Source organism: Schistocerca piceifrons, chromosome 2 (assembly GCF_021461385.2).
Source record: "Schistocerca piceifrons isolate TAMUIC-IGC-003096 chromosome 2, iqSchPice1.1, whole genome shotgun sequence".
In the NCBI taxonomy this organism is placed as follows: domain Eukaryota; kingdom Metazoa; phylum Arthropoda; class Insecta; order Orthoptera; family Acrididae; genus Schistocerca; species Schistocerca piceifrons.
In genome coordinates, this window is record NC_060139.1 from 1,090,522,603 (window position 1) to 1,090,541,059 (window position 18,457).

Here is an 18,457-nt window from a genome sequence, read left to right on the forward strand (position 1 = left end):
AAATATGTTACCTAGACAAATATATTCAGAAAATTTCATTACTCTACATAAATATTTTGGTTTTGCGAATTTTTTCTGTCAGTATACAATGGCCTGCCTTACACCATTCTTTTCATTTCCATTGAAATGCCACCAAAGCTTATCACAGCCGAAGTAAAGATTTAATTCTCGTAGTGGATGAACAACATTGGTAGATACGGAAAAAGATTGCTTCTTTAGTACATCATGGCCAGACAGGAAGTATCAATTTCACTGTGTTTGATGTGAATTGAGACACACACAAGACATGGTCACATGGCAATATAACTTCGTAGATGTACACACTATCGGTTGCTATACAATGATTAGAGCGGCAATTATTCTCGGTGACAGGTAGAACACTCACCTGACTGTATCACTGTTGTTGATGTTTAGCGTAGGGTATATAAGTAGGTAGGATATAAAGGGGCCGGGACACCTTCAGATGTTGAGTAATCACTGTGGAGGACAAGGGGATGTCGAGTACTCATATGTGGCAGCGTTGTCAGCACCTTGTAGGTTTTTAAAGTGGCCTCATCGTGGGTGTCCACAATGCTCGAACAGTATAGTATCTATATTTGTGGGGAAATCCGATGTGACAGTGGCCCATTGTTGGACTGCATGAGAACGCAAGGGCAGGTGTACTCATGATGATGTTCCAATCGACTACATCTGCCTACAAAATTGATGGATCGCTGTATTGTGCACCAAGCATAGCTTCAACACATACACATGCGAGCGTGACATCTGAGAACAAATAACATGCTCCCTGTAACATTCTGGATCATAACATTACTTTGGCCATTGGCTAGCAGCAGCCAGACGAGCGAACGACCATCTCAGCATAGGTTGTTGGCAACACCACAATGCAAAGGGTTGAGTTTGGAATGATTCTGCGATTGGGAAACATGACTGATGAATGGTCTGGCTCTGTGTTGAGTGAATGGTGTACACTGCCCCAGATTGCCGTCTTCAGTGAGTGTAGTAGCGATGTAGGAGAGGTCTTGGAAAAGTGCAGTGGTGTTACTCCTGGATATCAAGAATCAGTGACAAAAGATGTGGGCCAGTTTATCTTAAGAGACGATACAATGGCTTTATAACACCCCGTCCCAACCGAATTAGTGCATGCAACCAAGCCTGAATGGGTGCAATGTCATACTGATAAGCACATTCTGCCAAGTACCAACCCCACAAAGTTTAATTTCGTTTACTCCTCCCCACCTGGATGCTATGCTTTTTCATTAGACACTGTGTAAAAATTACACACCATATTCTCATTTCAGCTATTGTTACAAAATTTGATTTACATAATCATCTACAAATTTCAGTTATATGAACAAAAATGAGAAAAAGCTTTCTATCTGGCCTTTGTGAGCCTGTCATAGTGTGGCATGACATATCGATACCATACCATGGGCATCACAACAATGGAATTGCAAGTCTATGTGAGACGCCGATAGCTGTCATGCAGGATGTAGCAGATCCACTGGGCCGTTCCCACTGTGATACACCCCCAGCAGCTCTGTACTCTGAGCGCGCTCTGCTGCCACAGTATAGGATGGCCGTCGGTAGCCACTCAACCCACTCACAATTGGCGCCCAGTGCAGTAACACTGTAGTTCATGCGCAGTACAATGAGCTTCATCCTTGTTGATACTGTGATAGCTGGACTCCTTGCTGTATATTTGTAATGAGTCTACGTTTGTTTGGAGAAACAGAAGCTAAGTAAATCTTCCATTTGCTGTGTTTCTTGTTCCCTAACCATTTAGGCTTTTGGAATAAAGTGAAACACCTACAGCCATCATTGTGATGTTCCAACACCTACAGGCCTTAGTTGATGCTGAAGGGGTTAACACCATCTATGTACACGCTGTATTAGTGGACAACATCTATAACTGGTTTTTGCAGACTAACTGTAGCCGCGATTTTGTGTCTCCAACCATCCACTATCAACTGTAGTTCCTATTTGGAGACACAACATCGCAGTTACAGGTAGTCTGCAAAAACCAGTTATAGTTGAAGTTTGGGGAGATAACATAGCAGTTACAGGTGATCGGTGAAAACCAGCTATGCTAACCACTGATGCATCGTGTATATGAATGGCGTTAACCCCCTCAGCATCAACTAATGCATGCAGACGGTGCACTGAAGCACCGAATCTGGTAGCCATACAATAAATGATGTCATAAGAACGGCTTTATTACAAAATTGAATGGCTGGAGGTAAAATAGTCCCCCATTCGGATCTCCAGGCGGGGACTAATCAAGAGGACGTCATTATCAGGAGAAAGAAACCTGACATTCTACGGATCGGAGCGTGTAATGTCAGATCCCTTAATCGGGCAGGTAGGTTACAAAATTTAAAAAGGGAAATGGATAGGTTACAGTTAGATTTGGTGGGAATTAATGAAGTTCGGTGGCAGGAGGAACAAGACTTTTGGTCAGGTGAATACAGGATTATAAATACTAAATCAAATAGGGGTAATGCAGGAGTAGGTTTAATAATGAATAAAAAATAGGAGTATGGGTAAGCTACTACAAACAGCGTAGTGAACTCATTATTGTGGCCAAGATAGACACGAAGCCAACGCCTACTACAGTAGTAAAAGTTTATATGCCAACTAGCTCCGCAGATGACGAACAAATTGATCAAATGTACGATGAGCTAAAGAAATTATTCAGGTAGAGACGAGAGACGAAAATTTAACAGTCATGGGGGACTGGAATTCGGGAGTAGGAAAAGGGAGAGAAGGAAACATAGTAGGTGAATATGGATTGGGGGTAAGAAATGAAAGAGGAAGCCGCCTGGTAGAATTTTGCGCAGGACATAACTTAATCATAGCTAACACTTGGTTCAAGAGTCATGAAAAAAGATTGTATACATGGAAGAATCCTGGAGATACTAGAAGGTATCAGATAGATTATATAATGGTAAGACAGAGATTTAGGAACCAGGTTTTAAATTGTAAGACATTTACAGGGGCAGATGTGGACTCTGACCACAATGTATTGGTTATGAACTGTAGAGTAAAACTGAAGAAACTGCAAAAAGGTGGGAATTTAAGGAGATGGGACCTGGATAAACTGAAAGAACCAGAGGTTGTACAGAGTTTCAGGGAGAGCATAAGGGAACAATTGACGGGAATGGGGGAAAGAAATACAGTAGAAGAGGAATGGGTAGCTTTGAGGGATGCAATAGTGAAGACAGCAGAGGATCAAATAGGTAAAAAGACGAGGGCTAGTAGAAACTCTTGGGTAACAGAACAAATATTGAATTTAATTGATGAAAGGAGAAAATATAAAAATGCAGTAAATGAAGCAGGCAAAAAGGAATACAAACGTCTCAAAAATGAGATCGACAGTAAGTGCAAAATGGCTAAGCAGGGATGGCTAGAGGACAAATGTAAGGATGTAGAGGCTTATCTCACTAGGGGTAAGATAGATACTGCCTACAGGAAAATTAAAGAGACCTTTGGAGAAAGGAGAACCACGTGCATGAATATCAAGAGCTTTGATGAAAACCCAGTTCTAAGCAAAGAAGGGAAATCAGAAAGGTGGAAGGGGTATATAGGGGGTCTATACAAGGGCGATGTACTTGAGGACTATATTATGGAAATGGAAGAGGATGTAGATGAAGATGAAATGGGAGATATGACACTGCGTGAAGAGTTTGACAAAGCACTGAAAGACCAGAGCCGAAACAAGGCCCCCAGAGTAGACAACATTCCATTAGAACTAGTGACAGCCTTGGGAGAGCCATTCCTAACAAAACTATACCATCTGGTGAGCAAGATGTATGAGACAGGCGAAATACCCTCAGACTTCAAGAAGAATATAATAATTCCAATCCCAAAGAAAGCAGGTGTTGACAGATGTGGAAATTACCGATCTATCAGTTTAATAAGTCACAGCTGCAAAATACTAACGCGAATTCTTTACAGACGAATGGAAAAACTAACAGAAGCCGACTTCGGGGAAGATCAGTTTGGATTCCGTAGAAGTGTTGGAACACGTGAGGCAATACTGACCCTACGACTTATCTTAGAAGCTAGATTAAGGAAAGGCAAACCTACGTTTCTAGCATTTATAGACTTAGAGAAAGCTTTTGACAATGTTGATTGGAATACTCTCTTTCAAGTTCTGAAGGTGGCAGTGTAAAATACAGGGAGCGAAAGGCTATTTACAATTTGTACAGAAAGCAAATGGCAGTCATACGAGTCGAGGGGTATGAAAGGGAAGCAGTGGTTGGGAAGGGAGTGAGACAGGGTTGTAGCCTATCCCCGATGCTATTCAATCTGTATATTGAGCAAGCAATAAAGGAAACAAAGGAAAAGTTCGGAGTAGGTATTAAAATCCATGGAGAAGAAATAAAAACTTTGAGGTTCGCCGATGACATAGTAATTCTGTCAGAGACAGCAAGGGACTTGGAAGAGCAGTTGAACGGAAGAGACAGTGTCTTGAAAGGGGAGTATAAGATGAACATCAACAAAAGCAAAACAAGGATAATGGAATGTAGTCGAATTAAGTCGAGTGATGCAGAGGGAATTAGATTAGGAAATGAGACAATTGAAATAGTAAAGGAGTTTTGCTATTTGGGGAGAAAATAACTGATGATGGTCGAAGTAGAGAGGATATTAAATGTAGACTGGCAATGGTAAGGAAAGCGTTTCTGAAGAAGAATAATTTGTTAACATCGAGTATAGATTTAAATGTCAGGAAGTCGTTTCTGAAAGTATTTGTATGGAGTGTAGCCGTGTGTGGAAGTGAAACTTGGACGATAAATAGTTTAGACAAGAATAGAAAAGAAGCTTTCTAAATGTGGTGCTACAGAAGAATGCTGAAGATAAGGTGGGTAGATCACGTAACTAATGAGGAGGTATTGAATAGGATTGGGGAGAAGAGAAGTTTGTGGCACAACTTGACTAGAAGAAGGGATCGGTTGGTAGGACATGTTCTGAGACATCGAGGGATCACCAATTTAGTATTGGAGGGCAGCGTGGAGGGTAAAAATCGTAGAGGGAGACCAAGAGATGAATACACTAAGCAGGTTCAGAAGGATGTAGGCTGCAGTAAGTACTGGGAGATGAAGAAGCTTGCACAGGATAGAGTAGCATGGAGAGCTGCATCAAACCAGTCTCAGGACTGAAGACCACAACAACAACATGGCTGGAGTCCCCCAGACCTCCAATCACAAGGATGGACATGCAAAAATGTTTGCTTCTATCCAGGTTTCCTACGACGAGAGTTGCCACACAATTCTGTAGCCCACCTCTCCTTGTATACAGGTATACAAACAAGTCTTTAATTAATACATCCAACCTGTACTTTGAGGTACAAAGGTTGCCACATCCATAGCTCGGAATCATTCCTGTCAACATGAAGGATTTGTACTAAGAGCATGTACCTGTATCGCTCAGTCATATCTAAAATTTGTGCGTTTTGATTCTACCAGCGATGTACGAGACTGAATCTTTACTTTGTGACTATTGTGAAGTATAGATTTCAAGTGGGCTGTGCTCAACAGCTGATCCAGGAATGCGGCCGAGAGCTGGCTGAAGTAGCGACGGAGATGGCGAGTCGCGGAGGCCCTGTGGAGGTGCGCGAGGTGGCGTCCCGCTTCACGACTGACGCCATCGTCTCGGTAGGCTTCGGGCTCTCGTCGGACTCCCAGCGAAACCCCAGCTCCGTGTTCCGCGACTGGAGCAGCAGGGCGTTCGCAACCGGTCTCGTGTCGAGTCTCAGCGTCAGACTGAATTTCATGGCTCCACGGCTGGCCAGCATACTGAGGCAAGTCCTTTCGTGTATAGAATTATGCCTATAAAGTCATGGGAGTGGTTGAGTTATAGATCATAAAGCTTTACTGTAGTAATTAAACTGCTTAAATTATAATTGTTTTGAAACTGAAAAAAAATTTTTTTTTATTATAAAAGGGGAGGATAATGTCAAATGAATGTTTCCTCAACACCGTGCTCTCTGGATGCAGGGCGACGTGGATAGCAGTAGGGCCTAGCTTACGTAAGAATCGAAGAGGCATAGCAATGATGCGTCCCATGAATACCAGTTTATACGAGTGTCTTAAACCAATACGGCTGGCCATTTATACGGAAGTATAAGGGAGGATGGGAAATAACGTGACTGTAGCTACTTTGTGTGTTTGTGGGCCATGGGAAACAATACATCTTCTTTTTGTTATTACAAGGTACACCATATATTTATATCAATATAATTTATAGATAGTTGTTCTACACACGTTCCCTGTTCTCAAGAGCCAAACACAAGTTTATTTCTTAAAAAGTACATCACTGAAATGGTTTTCATCATTATCGATGCGTTGCTGAAGACGTTCTTTTACCGCCACATTACTTTCTCAGTCAAGTCTTGAGAGAAGCTCTCTGTCCCTCTGCCTCTGTCTCAGCATTGTGGACTCACACAGTGGCCCAGAATCCTGAAAACCAGATCAAAATTTCAGAACTGCTCCAATATGGCAAAAAAGGGGTATAATTGGATTTCTGACCCTTCTAATAACGATTTTATATTAAAATTGAAAAATTCAAAATGTTTTGTTTCCGTATGAAGAGAAGAATATGAAAAAATTTATAAATTGAAAAAAGTTACCGGTGAACATTTATAATTTTAAAAGTGCACTTTATTAAAAAACTGTCTTCATTGCAGATGTGTATTAATAACAATAACTGAAAAGTTTTATAAGTCTTCTTAATGTTATTCCTCGTTTGCTTCTTCTTCCCATTTGTGTTTCCCTCTTCATCTTCTTACCCACTAACATTTGTACCAGGTGTAGATGTATAAAACCGGAATTTGTTTGCAATAATTACTCGTCTGCTGTTTAAAATTGATAAACAATATTTTATTGAAAATAATCACCATTGCTGTTTGTATATATCTTCCACCTCTCCGGCAGACTATGAATGCCACGCCAAAAACAGTTCTTCTTGTGAGGCGAACCAGTCATCGAGCCATTTTCGCACATTTTCATACAAATTAAAGCGTTGTTCAGCGAGAGAGTGTCCCAGTGATGCAAACAGACGATAATGGGACGGAGCAAAGTCTGGAGAATAAGTCGCATGCCCTTGTGTTTCCCAGCTGAACCCCTAAATCGTTTCCCTGACCCGTTTTGCTGTGTGTGATGGGGCGTAATCATGCAGCAGTACGACTTTGTGCTGCCTTTTCCCATATTCCGGTAGTTCATTTGCTGTTGATAGCGATCAGTGTTAACCGTTTCACCACGTTTTAGCATCTCATAATAGATGACGACTCCCTTCTGATCCCAAAATAGTTCAAACGGCTCTGAGCACTATGGGACTTAACTTCTGAGGTCATCAGTCCCCTAGAACGTAGAACTACTTAAACCTAACTAACCTAAGGACATCACACACATCCATGCCCGAGACAGGATTCGAACCTGCGATCGTAGCAGTCACGTGGTTCCAGACTGTAGCGCCTATAACCGCTCGGCCACTTCGGCCGGCTTCTGATCCCACCAAACACGGAGCGTTATCTTTTTTCCAAAGTGATTTTGGTCTGGCACTGAATATCACAACTTTTCCTGGATTCACCCATGATTTACGACGCTTAGGATTCTCAGAACATATCCATTTTTCAGCACCTGTCACTGTTAGATGGACCAACAACTTTCTTTTGTATCTGGAAAGCAGCATTTCACAAGTCTGGCTTGCTGTCTTTCATTCAGTTCATGCTGAACCTATTTTTTAAACTTACTGCACCATTCCCATATCTTTCAACTGAAGAGAGGCGGCTTTCTGCGTTACATTCAATTGTTCCGCGAGTTTTTGAAGAGTTTGAATATCATCTTCACCCAATAAGGCCTGCAATTCGTTGCCTACGAACTTTTTCAGTGGTTTTTCGCCCTCGTCGTTCCTCACGTCAAAATCCCCACTTTGGAATTTTTTGAACAAGTCGAAACACTGAGTTTTTCCAAGACCATGTTCGCCGAAAGGTTCGACAAGCATTCGATGTGATTCTGCAGCCGTTTTCTGCAAATAATAACAGGAAACCGATGCTGTCCCCAAATCGTAGTTCGTAGGCACAGAACTGAACGTGTTTACGTGTCTGAAACAAATAATCATGTATGGGGCTAGTGTGTGTTCACATTCGTCGTCAGCCGTTACAGGAAACAGTTGGTGCTGCAGACTCGGTCTCACGGGCCCTACACTGACGGCCAGCACCATCTATAGGGAAGTTCCGGTTTCACACCTCTGCATCTCATCATCCTCAGCATGTGATCCCTCGTAATCCTCTGTAGCAAGTACCAAGACGGCAACAGCTTCCGACGACAGAATTTTCACTTTCCTCGTAGATGGTTTCCGCACAGAAGAAATACATTGATCTGTTGTTTCCAAAAGTCTCCGGAACACACCCTGTATATTTCTCACACAGGACATTGGTGCAAAGCTTATACATATTACTTTATTAACTTGTTTGTTGATACCCGCGCATCTTCAGACTGCTGACCGACTGATAAAATTGTAGTAATTACTTTTTTTTAAATATCTTATTACACTACTGGCCATTAAAATTGCTACACCACGAAGATAAGGTGCTACAGACGCGTAATTGAAGCGACAAGAACAAGGTGCTGTGATATGTAAATGATTAGCTTTTCAGAGCATTCACACAAGGTTGGCGCCAGTGGCGACACCTACAACGTGCTGACATGAGGAAAGTTTCCAACCGATTTCTCATACACAAACAGCAGTTGACCAGCGTTGCCTGGTGAAACGTTGTTGTGATGCCTCGTGTAAGGAGGAGAAATGCGTACCATCACGTTTCCGACTTTGATAAAGGAAGGATTGTAGCCTATCGCGATTGCGGGTTATTGTATCGCGATATTGCTGCTCGCGTTAGTCGAGACCCATTGACTGTTAGCAGAATATGGAATCGGTGGGTTCAGGAGGGTAATATAGAACGCCGTGGTGGATCCCAACGGCCTCGTATCACTAGCAGTCGACAGGCATCTTATCCGCATGGCTGTAACGGATCGTGCAGCCACGTCTCGATCCCTGAGTCAACAGATGGGAACCTTTGCAAGACAACTACCATCTGCACGAACAGTTCGACGACGTTTGCAGCAGCGTCGACTATCAGCTAGGATACCATAGCTTCGTTTACCCTTGACGCTTGTAAACAAGTCCGATTTACGTATCCCGCTCGATCGGGATCTGAATAGCAGCCCACATAATAATTAATTAATGTGACCGTGTACCTAATGGGGCTGGCAATCGGATTTGACTGCTACGGAGTTGTTACATTTCATTTTGTCCTTCTCCAATGCTGTAATAATGAAATGTCTGGTGACAAGAAGAACGCCAACACAGCTTCACTAATCAAGACCTATATTCGTCTCAAAAACACAAGAAAAAGGAGACAGCCACTGCCTTCGTCATACATATTTAATAACGTCTAATCTCAGCACAGGCTTCCTCGCTATTCATTATCGTCACACGCAAATTCAATCACTGTAATCCAACACTGCAATCCAACACTGCAATCCAAATGATGCCGGCGTGGTAGACGCGAAACCAAAAATATCAGCACAGAAATATCACTGATCACTCTCGTAATTGTACTTCTTCACTTTCCCGTATTATTCTAACACGAAGGGGTTAAACCGCGGCGATGGCCACTCCCTTTGTCGGTAAAGCCTTGCATTACAGCAACAGGGCTCCACACGGCTCGGCCCGCAACCTGGGAACTGACTCAACTTTACACTCGCTCTCGCAACACGACACTATCGATTGTTTGCCCTACCGACCTGTGCCGAGTGCAAACTTATAGTAAGGCTTCCTGTGCCGAGTGCAAACTTATAGTAAGGCAAACTTATAGTAAGGGCCTACGGACCCCTTACACGCTCCATCACAGACAGGACGCCTGCGATGGTGTACTCAACGACGAACCTGGGTGCACAAATGTAAAAACGTCATTTTTTCTGATGAACCCAGGTTCTGTTTACAGCATCATGATGTTCGCATCCGTGTTTGGCGACATCGCGGTGAACGTATATTGGAAGTGTGTATTCGTAATCGCCATACTGGCGCATCACCCGGCGTGATGGTATGGGGTGCCATTGGTTACACGTCTCGGTCACCTCTTGTTCGCATTGACGGCACTTTGAACAGTGGACGCTACATTTAAAATGTGTTAAGACCTGTGGATCCCTGCGAAACTCTACAATTCAGCAGGATAATGCACGACCGCATGTTGCAGGTCCTGTATGGGCTTTTCTGGATCCAGAAAGTGTTCCACTGCTGCCCTGACCAGCACATTCACCAGATGTCTCACCAATTGAAAACGTCTGGTCAATGGTGGCCGAGCATCTGGCTCGTCACAATATGCCATTCACTACTCTTCAGTCGTGTTGAAGCTGCATGGGCAGCTGTACCTATACACGCCATCCAAGCTCTGTTTGACTCAATGCCCAGGCGTATCAAGGGCGTTATTACGGCTAGAGGTGGTTGTTTTGGGTACTGATTTCTCAGGATCTATGCACCCAAATGTAATCACATGTCAGTTCTAGTATAATATATTTGTCCAATGAATACCCCTTTATCATTTGCATTTCTTCTTGGTGTAGCAGTTTTAATGGTCAGTAGTGTAGCAATGTTATAGAAATAAGAATCCTATCATCACTTGTGCATATGTGTTTTATTGGTGTTTTACTAAAATTTTCAATTGTATTTTCTCATTGTAAATAATGGCATTTTGCAATTGTCGCTCAAAAAATGACTCAAAGCTCGAGGTGCGGTTGGTGGCTGGATTTTAAGACTGATTCGAGAAGATACTAGTACACACATAAGAACAGAATGAAACAAAGGGCGGGATTTTTAGGATTCTAAACCTTAACTCTGCTTTTCTCTCGAGGTTTTACAATTTCTTTGATTGCATTCCGGTAAAAGTCAACTGACAAAAACCAGTTGCTAATAAAAGATCAGATAGTAAAATAAGAGTTGGTAATTAACTACTTACCTCCTGGAATACATTCCGTTTAAAACATTTGGGTCTGATTCCGCTGAACAAAAATATGTCATCCGAATGGCGCAGTACTTCTCCAGGCCGGCTAGATAGGCGAGCGTCTCACAAATAAATGCCGAGTAGGATTTAAAATTCAGCTCCTAACTCCGAAACTTTTTTTTATGTCCACTTTTTCTGCATTCTGGCCCACTTTGAGTCGCCGCAAAGAAACTTCGTGACTGAGATGATCCCACAAAACAAACTCAGCGTTTGAAAGGTCAGGTGAGCCCGCCGGCCATGATTTGTGTCCAAAAAATTTCGACATCAAGCATCAACCATTAAGCTCGTTGAGATGAAAGTTTGCCTCTTCAGACATCACAGGATTTATCTGAAATATGTTATCCTGGTCGATTCAGTCCAGTAATGCACAAAAATTGCACCTACTCGCTTTATCTCGCAGCCGTAACTGTCGAGCTACTCGCAGAATGTAGGGATGAAACTTTACATTCTCGTTCATAATCCCCTGCAAAAACCTGAGAGAGATTTGTAATGTTCCGGGATGATGACTGGCAGGTCACGATGCACTTCGTTGTTGAAGTGCACGAAATCTTCGAATATTTTGAGGCGTAACAACGGTCATTTCAGGTACGTTATGCTTCTCGCGGGTTACAGACACCGTCTCACACCGTTCTTTTATCCACATGGGTACACAGGGTGCCAAAATTTGAACACAGATCTACAGTCTCTAGAAACGACAATGATTCTTACCCAGCAAAGCATGGAGCCGAACTGAGCTTGGATGACGACATCAGTCACAGTATCTAGTGAGTGGTGGCATGACAGTCTCTAGGAAATCCGTGACCAGTAGTTTCCAACTAATTTCTAATTCATCATCATAGTTCCCCAGCTCCAGTTTCTGTGCTCGCCACCTCCTCCTGAACAGTGCTGTATGAGCCTTCCGCATGGTCTTTTACCTCAGACATTTATTTCATAATATTTACGGGCTGGTCTTTTCTCCCCCAATCTCATAATGAACCCACAAGACTGCAGCCTGTGTAACACGGAGAAATGTACTGAGAAGTGTCTCCGGTACTATCAGAAAGGTTCTTGGAACCATGTGGTGTTGTACTGAAGCACATGCAAAATTTATCTGCACATAAAATCCGGTCCGAGATGCAAAGTTAGTGTTTCGTTATTTCAGTTTCAAATAATTAATCTCGTAGTATTTTACTGGCCCGTAAAGTTCTTTTCAGATGAGTGGCATGTCCTGCTGTAGGAGGTAAAAGAAGGGAACCAGCGGGAAAATGCTCCTATTGAAGCAATATGTGGTCGTATTTAAATGACTATGGCTGAAAAGTGGGGTACCAGCTGGCTAAATCTCCCTCAGCACATTTAAAAATTTCCCAAAGATTTTGGCATGCGAACATATTCACCGTTTTTTATGCTGAGAGAGGAGATAGTGGCAGAGGGATAGAGAGGGAAAAGCAAGAAATTCTGCAAGCGTATATAGTGGTTGTAGTATAGAAAAAACGTAGGAGCCAGTGACAGTGTGAGGGAGAGAGTGGGATACAGTGGCAGTGGAACATTGTTGACAATTACAGAACAGTGATAGGAAAAGATTGACGGAGACAGAGCTAATGGAAGATGAATAAAGAGAAGGAGGAAATGAGTGAGAGCCAGTGATAGCGAGAGAGAATGACAACGGTGACGATAGAGACTGTGGCAGTGAGAACAGACAGCAGTAGTGCGAAGAAATGAATGAGAGAGTAGCAGCAACAGAGAGCGAGAGGAGACAGTGGTGATTAGAGGAGACAGTAATAGGAGGACAGAACGAAGGAGACTGAGGTCGTGAGACAGGAGACAGTGACAGAAAGACACAGAAATATGATGACAATGAGTTGATCCGAATGAGTGAATGAGAATGAGCAATCGGGGGTGGATGGTTGTGAGCGACTCACTGTGATGGCCGAACTGTTAGAGCTTGTGAGAGTGAGCGGTGAGTAACATGTCACAGAGAGCGCGAACATGTTCGCATGCCAGATGTTTGGGAAAATTTTGAAAGGTGGTGAGGGAGATAGAATGAGGCAGCTGGTAGCCCACTTTTCAGTCAGGATCTTTAAGAGGAGCTTACTCACCCATTTTAGGTTCCGGTAGAAATATTTTTCCGCTGGTCTTTTCAAGGCCTCGCTATTTTGCGCATAAAACTGCACACTCGTGTGATATTTAACTATCGAAATGATTTTCTCCGAATCAAAAACAGAGAACAGAAGACGCTGAGAAAACAGATGACGTCTCTAAATGATCATTCTTCCTGAACAAAACTTTAAAATGAAAAGGAAATTTGAAAAAAATCGGCCAAATATTTTGTGATATTATTCGTGTAAAGGTAAGAAATAAAACAGATTAGAGATTCATTGGAACCGCCTTCGAGTGATGGTCAAAGTCGGGTACAGCTAACACAGTGCGTCAGATATTTCTCTAATCTATTTTGTTTCCTCCTTTAGATAAAACATTTCGCAAAACATTTGACCGAGCTATTTTTCACTTTTTAACATTATTATTATTCATATTTTGCCTACGCCTATTGGGATCACTAATTTCGTAACTATTGTTGTTGTTGTTTTTGTGGTCTTCAGTCCTGAGACTGGTTTGATGCAGCTCTCCATGCTACTCTATCCTGTGCAAGCTTCTTCATCTCCCAGTACATACTGCAACCTACATCCTCCTGAATATGCTTATTGTATCCATCTCTTGGTCTCCCTCTACGGTTTTTACCCTCCACGCTGCCCTCCGACACTAAATTGGTGATCCCTTGATGCCTCAGAACATGTCCTACCAACCAATCCGTTGTTCTTGTCAAGTTGTGCCACAAACTCCTCTTCTCCCCAATTCTATTCAATACCTCCTCTTTAGTTACGTGATCTACCCATCTAATATTCAGCATTCTTCTGTAGCATCACATTTCGAAAGCTTCTTTTCTCTTCTTGTCTAAACTATTTATCGTCCAAGTTTCACTTCCATACATGGCTACACTCCATACAAATACTTTCAGAAATGACATCCGGACCTTTAAATGTATACTCGATGTTAACAAATTTCTCTTCTTCAGAAACGCTTTCCTTGCCATTGCCAGTCTACATTTTATATCCTCTCTATTTCGACCATCATAAGTTTTTTTGCTCCACAAATAGCAAAACTTCTTTACTACTATAAGTATCTCATATCCTAATGTTATTCCCTCAGCACCACCCGACTTAATTTGACTACATTTCATTATCCTCGTTTTGCTTTTGTTGATGTTCATTTTATATCCTCCCTTCAAGACACTGTCCATTCCGTTCAACTGCTCTTCCAAGTCCTTTGCTGTCTCTGACACAATTATTTCTTCTCAATAGGTTTTTGATACATATTCCGAATTTTTCTTTTGTAATTTTTTCTTTTGTAATTATTATATTATTTAATTATAAGCTTTTGAACTGATAAATAATGAAATTATTTGATCTGCGCAGATATGTTGTCTGAACAGGGTTCTAATTATATCCTCATTCTACTTCGCTTCTACAACACTGGTGTTTGCGTGCCTGTGTGCTCTTGTATTCAGTCAGTTATTCAAATATCAGTATCTTTTCCTTCTCCCGTAGTATTTGCTCAGAATTCTTTATGAAATGACAAATGTATCTTCAGCCTTCACCTTCTAGCTTTACTCTCATCCTTTAACGCACAATGGTACGATATGTCTCAGTCTCAATGCTGTTTTCCAGATATTGTTGTTTTTCATTATATTACACGTGGCACATATCTTCCATCTGTTGTTCTGCGTTTTGGTGACAAAGCTCTTCAGACAGCGGTATGCTCATATACAGGTGGTGGTAGTATCGGGTGCACAAGGCATAAAACGGCAGTGCCTTGGTGACGCTGTCACTTGTACTGAGGTGATTCAGATGAAAAGTTTTCGACGTGAACCCGGCACGAATTAACAGATTTTGAATGCCGAATGGTGCTAGTTTGTGCTAGACGCATAGGATATCCAATTTAGGAAATCGTTAGGGCATTCAGTATTTCAGGATCCACAGTGTCAATAGTGTGCTGAGAATACAAAAATTTCAGGTATTACTTCTCACCGAAGGTCTTCACTTAATGACTGAGAGCAATGGTGTTTGTCTAGAGTTGTCAGTGCTAATAGACAAGCAACACTACATGAAATAATCGCAGAAACCAACACGGGACGTACGACGAACGAATCGGTTAGGACAGTGCGGCGAAATTTGGCATTAATGGGCTGTGGCATCAGACGACCGACGCTAGTTCGTTTGCTGACTGCACGACGTCGCCTGCAGCGCCTCCCCTGGCCTCGTGACCATAGCGGTTGGACGCTGGACGACTGGGAGACCGTGGCCAGGTCAGGCGGTAAGAGCTGATGGTAGCATTCGAGTGTGACGGAGACCGCACTAACAAGGGGAGACCGCCAATTGTGAAATTCGGATTCGATTCATACTGCGCATAATAACAGCTCATGGCCAGAGGTGTAATGTGGCAAAGCACCAAGATGCACTTCTCAGCCGTTGTCGAGAATATCGACAGTTAAAAGAAACCGTTGCGGTGAAATACTCCCTACGATTAATGGTTTTCTACAGCGTCATAGCGCAGCGGTAAGCGCTGGGGTTCCTAATCCGAAAGTCGCCGGATCGAATCTCGCGCCGTGCAATATTTTTTTATTATTAGTTTTTTGCAATTCAAATATATATATATATATATATATATATATATATATATATATATATATATATATATATATATATATATACTCCTGGAAATTGAAATAAGAACACCGTGAATTCATTGTCCCAGGAAGGGGAAACTTTATTGACACATTCCTGGGGTCAGATACATCACATGATCACACTGACAGAACCACAGGCACATAGACACAGGCAACAGAGCATGCACAATGTCGGCACTAGTACAGTGTATATCCACCTTTCGCAGCAATGCAGGCTGCTATTCTCCCATGGAGACGATCGTAGAGATGCTGGATGTAGTCCTGTGGAACGGCTTGCCATGCCATTTCCACCTGGCGCCTTAGTTGGACCAGCGTTCGTGCTGCACGTGCAGACCGCGTGAGACGACGCTTCATCCAGTCCCAAACATGCTCAATGGGGGACAGATCCGGAGATCTTGCTGGCCAGGGTAGTTGACTTACACCTTCTAGAGCACGTTGGGTGGCACGGGATACATGCGGACGTGCATTGTCCTGTTGGAACAGCAAGTTCCCTTGCCGGTCTAGGAATGGTAGAACGATGGGTTCGATGACGGTTTGGATGTACCGTGCACTATTCAGTGTCCCCTCGACGATCACCAGTGGTGTACGGCCAGTGTAGGAGATCGCTCCCCACACCATGATGCCGGGTGTTGGCCCTGTGTACCTCGGTCGTATGCAGTCCTAATTGTGGCGCTCACCTGCACGGCGCCAAACACGCATACGACCATCATTGGCACCAAGGCAGAAGCGACTCTCATCCCTGAAGACGACACGTCTCCATTCGTCCCTCCATTCACGCCTGTCGCGACACCACTGGAGGCGGGCTGCACGATGTTGGGGAGTGAGCGGAAGACGGCCTAACGGTGCGCGGGACCGTAGCCCAGCTTCATGGAGACGGTTGCAAATGGTCCTCGCCGATACCCCAGGAGCAACAGTGTCCCCAATTTGCTGGGAAGTGGCGGTGCGGTCCCCTACGGCACTGCGTAGGATCCTACGGGCTTGGCGTGCATCCGTGCGTCGCTGCGGTCCGGTCCCAGGTCGACGGGCACGTGCACCTTCCGCCGACCACTGGCGACAACATCGATGTACTGTGGAGACCTCACGCCCCACGTGTTGAGCAATTCGGCGGTACGTCCACCCGGCCTCCCGCATGCCCACTATACGCCCTCGCTCAAAGTCCGTCAACTGCACATACGGTTCACGTCCACGCTGTCGCGGCATGCTACCAGTGTTAAAGACTGCGATGGAGCTCCGTATGCCACGGCAAACTGGCTGACACTGACGGCGGCGGTGCACAAATGCTGCGCAGCTAGCGCCATTCGACGGCCAACACCGCGGTTCCTGGTGTGTCCGCTGTGCCGTGCGTGTGATCATTGCTTGTACAGCCCTCTCGCAGTGTCCGGAGCAAGTATGGTGGGTCTGACACACCGGTGTCAATGTGTTCTTGTTTCCATTTCCAGGAGTATATATATATATATATATATATATATATATATATATATATACTATTAATGAATTGCTTATGCATGTTGGTGAAGGCCAATCGCTCTCCAGTTGTACCGCCTCCATTTTTCCGTTTGTTTAACAGAGTGTACCAAAGCTGTCCCGTCCGCACTGATGTTTTCGACGATGTTATAAGTTGCGCTAGGGACCGCATCTACCTTCTTTCGAAGTTAGCAGGCAACTACGCTGTTATGGGGCGGCTCGTTTCTGCCCATTCAACATCTGTCCTTCAAGTGTAACGAGCGAGTAACGGAGTTTATATTTCATACCTGCCACAGCAAGTTTGTGTTCTTGGGGTCTCTATTCTAATTCGAACTTTTGACTTACGCTATACGTATTCGTTTTTACGTCTTCCGTTAACTATACGTGGTTAACATTATGAAGACAATCAATAACATTTGTGAAATACAACTTCGTTTGCGGAAAACATAATGATGTTCGAAGTGGCAGTTTTTCCACGACAAACGACTTTCAACAACTTATTATATGCATAATTGTTGCAACTGATATATATATATTTGAATTACAAAAAACAAATACTAAAAAAAAAGTTGCATGGAGCGAGACTCGATCCGGCGCCCTTCGGATTACGAACCCGAGCGCTTACCGCTGCACCACCACGCTGTAGAGAATTATTAATCGTAGAGAGTATTTCACCGCAACGGTTTCTTTTAACTGTCGATATTCTCGACAACGGCTGAGAAGTGCATCTTGGTGCTTTGCCACATTACACCTCTGGCCATGAGCTTTTATTATGCGCAGTATGAATCGAATCTGAATTTCACAATTGGCGGCCTCCCCTTGTTAGTGCGGTCTCCGTCACACTCGAATGCTACCATCAGCTCTTACCGCCTGACCTGGCCACGGTCTCCCAGTCGTCCAGCGTCCAACCGCTATGGTCACGAGGCCAGGGGAGGCGCTGCAGGCGACGTCGTGCAGTCAGCAAACGAACTAGCGTCGGTCGTCTGATGCCACAGCCCATTAATGCCAAATTTCGCCGCACTATCCTAACCGATTCGTTCGTCGTACGTCCCGTGTTGGTTTCTGCGATTATTTCATGTAGTGTTGCTTGTCTATTAGCACTGACAACTCTAGACAAACACCATTGCTCTCAGTCATTAAGTGAAGACCTTCGGTGAGAAGTAATACCTGAAATTTTTGTATTCTCAGCACACTATTGACACTGTGGATCC

At 43.5% G+C, this 18,457-nt stretch overlaps 1 protein-coding gene across 1 annotated transcript in view; it reads left to right on the top strand.

Moving 5' to 3' along the window:
• LOC124776149 (cytochrome P450 6k1-like) overlaps positions 1 to 18,457 on the top strand; it is a 55,826-nt gene that overhangs the window by 12,868 nt on the left and 24,501 nt on the right. Inside the window, exon 3 of the mRNA XM_047250986.1 lies at positions 5,541 to 5,803. Coding sequence (XP_047106942.1) covers positions 5,541 to 5,803 — 263 coding nt within the window. The remainder of the gene's footprint in view (positions 1 to 5,540; positions 5,804 to 18,457) is intronic.